This window comes from Oncorhynchus mykiss, chromosome 21 (assembly GCF_013265735.2).
Source record: "Oncorhynchus mykiss isolate Arlee chromosome 21, USDA_OmykA_1.1, whole genome shotgun sequence".
Classification (NCBI taxonomy): Eukaryota; Metazoa; Chordata; class Actinopteri; order Salmoniformes; family Salmonidae; genus Oncorhynchus; species Oncorhynchus mykiss.
In genome coordinates this window covers 2,819,011-2,825,000 of record NC_048585.1, presented here as the reverse complement: position 1 = coordinate 2,825,000, position 5,990 = coordinate 2,819,011, and the positions used below count along the sequence as shown (strand labels likewise).

The following is a 5,990-nucleotide window of genomic DNA, read 5'->3' as shown; positions in this document are numbered from 1 at the left end:
GAGGCCTGCAGATACAGTGCCGTATGGAGTGAGGCCTGCAGATACAGTGCCGTATGGAGTGAGGCCTGCAGATACAGTGCCGTATAGAGTGAGGCCTGCAGATACAGTGCAGTATGGAGTGAGGCCTGCAGATACAGTGCCGTATGGAGTGAGGCCTGCAGATACAGTGAATATTGTGAATATTGGACAGAGGCTCCCAGAAGGACATACACTGCTGAGAGCGCTTAACTGCCTATTTACTCTGAAATGAATGCCAATATGTTACTCCATGCAAACTAACACTGCAGATGTAGACCGAACAGACTCATTCACTAAGGCACTTCTTTGCAAATATCAATTTAGGAAACATGTTGGTAGAACTCAACAGAAGTAAGAGTAGATGGACTGAATTCCACCTGCGTGATCGTCGGGCATGAAAAGCCAGTTGGGGTGCGGTCCAAAAAGTAACACATGTAAATATATATTTGTCCGTGTTTATCTTGAAATAGTTTCCTTGTTAATAACTCCATTGGTTCCTGGTCTACCACAGTGAAGATGCAGAAACTCACTCCTTTCATTCATCTGCTTAGTCTGCCCTCATATTTACAGTACAAAACATTGACACGTTTTACCCATTTTTGTTTTTCATGAGAACCAAGGCAAAAAAATATTTGACAAACAGTTGCATTCGTGAGTTTAATTGGAGGGAAAAAAAGTTAAACCGAGCAAAAAACATTATAAAATGTAATTTATAAGAATTCTGTAAGTACAGAAATCGTTTGCTCAGTGGGAAATTAGCATCCAACTAGTCGCTGACGACTGTATGGAGTTTGTGACAGAAACTATGTGAGTTTATTACAGTATTATAGACACTATGTCCTGGGATTTACTATGGTCTTCTAGATTAACCCCTTACAGTATTATAGACACTATGTCCTGGGATTTACTATGGTCTTCTAGATTAACCCCTTACAGTATTATAGACACTATGACCTGGGATTTACTATGGTCTTCTAGATTAACCCCTTACAGTATTATAGACACTATGACCTGGGATGTACTATGGTCTTCTAGATTAACCCCTTACAGTATTATAGACACTATGACCTGGGATTTACTATGGTCTTCTAGATTAACCCCTTACAGTATTATAGACACTATGACCTGGGATTTACTATGGTCTTCTAGATTAACCCCTTACAGTATTATAGACACTATGACCTGGGATTTACTATGGTCTTCTAGATTAACCCCTTACAGTATTATAGACACTATGACCTGGGATTTACTATGGTCTTCTAGATTAACCCCTTACAGTATTATAGACACTATGACCTGGGATTTACTATGGTCTTCTAGATTAACCCCTTACAGTATTATAGACACTATGTCCTGGGATTTACTATGGTCTTCTAGATTAACCCCTTACAGTATTATAGACACTATGTCCTGGGATTTACTATGGTCTTCTAGATTAACCCCTTACAGTATTATAGACACTATGTCCTGGGATTTACTATGGTCTTCTAGATTAACCCCTTACAGTATTATAGACACTATGTCCTGGGATTTACTATGGTCTTCTAGATTAACCCCTTACAGTATTATAGACACTATGTCCTGGGATTTACTATGGTCTTCTAGATTAACCCCTTACAGTATTATAGACACTATGACCTGGGATTTACTATGGTCTTCTAGATTAACCCCTTACAGTATTATAGACACTATGACCTGGGATTTACTATGGTCTTCTAGATTAACCCCTTACAGTATTATAGACACTATGACCTGGGATTTACTATGGTCTTCTAGATTAACCCCTTACAGTATTATAGACACTATGACCTGGGATTTACTATGGTCTTCTAGATTAACCCCTTACAGTATTATAGACACTATGACCTGGGATTTACTATGGTCTTCTAGATTAACCCCTTACAGTATTATAGACACTATGACCTGGGATTTACTATGGTCTTCTAGATTAACCCCTTACAGTATTATAGACACTATGACCTGGGATTTACTATGGTCTTCTAGATTAACCCCTTACAGTATTATAGACACTATGACCTGGGATTTACTATGGTCTTCTAGATTAACCCCTTACAGTATTATAGACACTATGACCTGGGATTTACTATGGTCTTCTAGATTAACCCCTTACAGTATTATAGACACTATGACCTGGGATTTACTATGGTCTTCTAGATTAACCCCTTACAGTATTATAGACACTATGACCTGGGATTTACTATGGTCTTCTAGATTGACCCCTTACAGTATTATAGACACTATGTCCTGGGATTTACTATGGTCTTCAAGATTAACCCCTTACAGTATTATAGACACTATGACCTGGGATTTACTATGGTCTTCTAGATTGACCCCTTACAGTATTATAGACACTATGTCCTGGGATTTACTATGGTCTTCAAGATTAACCCCTTACAGTATTATAGACACTATGACCTGGGATTTACTATGGTCTTCTAGATTAACCCCTTACAGTATTATAGACACTATGACCTGGGATTTACTATGGTCTTCTAGATGAACCCCTTACAGTATTATAGACACTATGACCTGGGATTGACTATGGTCTTCTAGATTGACCCCTTACAGTATTATAGACACTATGACCTGGGATTTACTATGGTCTTCTAGATTAACCCCTTACAGTATTATAGACACTATGACCTGGGATTTACTATGGTCTTTTAGATTAACCCCTTACAGTATTATAGACACTATGACCTGGGATTTACTATGGTCTTCTAGATTAACCCCTTACAGTATTATAGACACTATGACCTGGGATTTACTATGGTCTTCTAGATTAACCCCTTACCTTCTAACGACTCATCATAGAGCCAAACCGGTGCGTGTTGGTGAGAAGCTCTTCATAGATGGGTCATAACAGTTTGTTTTCAAACCGTTTGGAATTTACAAACATATTTTTTGGGAGAACCGTTTTCGGTATCTCACAAACACTGTTTTCCTGTCTCACAAACACCGTTTTCCTGTCTCACAAACACCGTTTTCCTGTCTCACAAACACCGTTTTCCTGTCTCACAAACACCGTTTTCGGTATCTCACAAACACCGTTTCCCTGTCTCACAAACACCGTTTCCATGTCTCACAAACACCATTTCCCTGTCTCACAAACACCATTTCCTTGTCTCACAAACACCTTTTCCCTGTCTCACAAACACCGTTTCCCTGTCTCACAAACACCGTTTCCCTGTCTCACAAACACCGTTTTCGGTATCTCACAAACACCGTTTCCCTGTCTCACAAACACCGTTTTCGGTATCTCACAAACACCGTTTCCCTGTCTCACAAACGCCGTTTCCCTGTCTCACAAACACAGTTTCCCTGTCTCACAAACACCGTTTCCCTGTCTCACAAACACTGTTTCCCCATCTCACAAACACCGTTTCCCCGTCTCACAAACACTGCTCTAGGCTGTTCATATCTGTTGTAGGATGTATAGTTTTGATACCAAAATGTACTTTATAAAGGGTATTATACAATGTAATGCTTTTATTTAAAAAATGCCACCAGAGGGTGTCAGAGTGGAACAGGCGCAGTCCCTCATTAATCACACACACTAATGGTTGGTTATCAGCGGATACAGAACTAAATGTTTTAAAGGGGCTTGAAGCCCAAAACGGGCGCGTGTTACTGTGGGACTCAAAGAGTTCAGCTGACAGCGTCACGCGCTGCTTTGAAGTAGGCACTTGGGTTGAGAGACAGACATGTCAGCATAACACGTGTTCAAAATCAAAGGCTGCTTCGTAATATAATGTCTAATCTGTTTCATTTTGGGGGGAGGGGGGACAGATAAGGTTAGTGGACTGTACAGGCTATAGGTTATTGGACTGTACAGGCTATAAACACAACGCTAACTCACACGTCATCATGCCATGGGGTGTGGGTGCATAGAGTAACTGTAATGTAAATGGTTACCTTCTCTCTCCCTGCAGCATATATGAGCTGCGGAAAAATCCCAGGAGTTCACTTTCTATTTGAGCGTCGAAAGTAATGTTTACTTTATACGTCCTCATGGGCTTCAGTTCCCTGTGCAAAGCGATCACATAAACCTGGTTTCCCGGGTAATGGAATTGGCGGTGGATTCTCATGACACCGGGTTTTTTATTATCCGAGTAAACCGCCACTTTCTCCACCTCGAGGCGGTCGGTGTGAAGCACTATGAATTTGGTAGAGTTCACACACTCGAATTCAATGTTCACTTCCCCGGAGAAAGTAAAGTTATCCATGTACACTGAGAGACGCAGGTCGTAGTGCCGGGGCCGGAGAGATGTCGGTAACCGGAGGTGTCTCCACGGCTGGGCTTCTTCATCTTTGTGGTTCCCGTTCCCATCCCGTGACCCGTTGAACTTGGCGTTAGAGCCATTTCCCCCTCGTGAGCTACTCTCCCCCGCGCACTCCTCGAACCGGACGCTGAGGAGAACCGCGATGGCCGTGACGACGATGAGGGTGAGGATGGAGATGGCGAACCCCAGGACCAGTTTCTTGTGGACGGTGATGCTTCGCTCCGTGGTCCGGGGCCGAACCACCATGCTATCAGCCCATTGGTCCGACAGGCCTCTGCCGTTCCTCATGTTATTATCCTCTATCCCCATCGGAGTGAATGATAAGCCCTTGCTGCCAAGCTTATCCTCCAAAGACATACTCTGCCGAATCAGAATATGAGGCTTGGTTGGGGTCCGGGCGAAAAAGGGAAACGAAATCCCGATAACAGAGTGTCATCAGTCAGGTCTAATAGCTGCCACTTAGAATAGTCAGAAATATGTCGCGGAGATGAGCACAGCTGATGCCCTGTTGAAGTGCCCAGCGGTAGCAAATGCGACGCGGAATCATAAAAGTGCCCGAAATCAACTTTCCTGATAGATTGAAATCACGGTTTAAATCACAAGCTCGGGTATTGCAGTTGAATATGCTATCCTAATTGTTATCTATCTGCCTTCACGGCCTCCATCTCCGCGCACACAAAGTGTTACACAGAACACAATCCATCGCGGGGACTGATATTGCTGCTGGTGCTGGTGCTGATGATGCTGTTACTGATGGTCCTCACCCTCCGAGCTGTGTGCTCATATTGAGAGCTGCTCCCACATCTACAATATAAAGGACTCTCTCTCGCTCCGTCTCTCTCTCTCTTTCGCTCCGTCTCTCTCTCTCTCTCTCTCTCTCTCTCTCTCTCTCTGTCTCCGTCTCTCTCTCTCCCTCTCTCTCTCTCTCTCTCTCTCTCTCTGTCTCTGTCTCCGTCTCTCTCTCTCCCTCTCTCTCTCTCGCTCTCATTCAGCGCCGTAGGAATCTCAGCCTACTTCTTCTTGTAAGAAGGAACTCACGACGGATTTCAACCAGTTAGAAGAAAAAAAACAATTACCAACGACAGAGAGCGAATGAGTTTCCCAGACCCTCTTGCTTTGCCAGAGAACAAATAGACCTAGATCGTTGCGAAATGCGCAGTAGGACAGAGTAGGAGAGCTCTCCCTCCCTCCGTGCAGAATAGCGGGCACATCTCCTCGCTCGGTGAGAATACTGTAGGATGGATAGAAACAACGCCTAGTCAGGAAATTATATAGGTCTATGTGGGAAAAGACTTCAACTGTAGTCAAGTGCTGAAACCGTCAATTGACAGGGGTGAGGGGGGGGGGGGGGGGGCTACGGCAGGCTACACACAGCGGTGGTGCAGCAGCCAACCACGTCGCGCTGCCTGCCACCTATTCACAGCCTACCTAAACAGACTACATCATGGCATTCATGCTGAGCGTGATAATGACGGTAGTAGCCTGTTTTAACACCAGTAGCAATAATACCATAGCCTATCTGAAACATTTACGCACGGACATTACGCACGGATTTAGGGGGTAATTTGACACGAGCATAAATCTAAATGATGTGATACATTGTATTAAAAAAATAATTCATAATCTCAGAAACACTTTATTACAGTGTCTTCAGTGACTCCAGAGGAG

The 5,990-nt window shown here is 43.3% G+C and overlaps 1 protein-coding gene across 2 annotated transcripts in view; it reads right to left on the bottom strand.

The window, feature by feature from the left end:
• Positions 1–5,114, bottom strand: part of LOC110499725 (thyrotropin-releasing hormone-degrading ectoenzyme-like) — a 417,686-nt gene extending 412,572 nt beyond the window's left edge. For both annotated transcript variants that reach the window (XR_005038456.1, XM_036956614.1), the window contains exon 1: positions 3,955–5,114. Coding sequence is in view for 1 of the 2 variants with exons in the window: in XM_036956614.1 (XP_036812509.1) it covers positions 3,955–4,679 (725 nt within the window). In the remaining variant the exon portion in view is untranslated. The remainder of the gene's footprint in view (positions 1–3,954) is intronic.
• Positions 5,115–5,990: the final 876 nt, after the last annotated feature.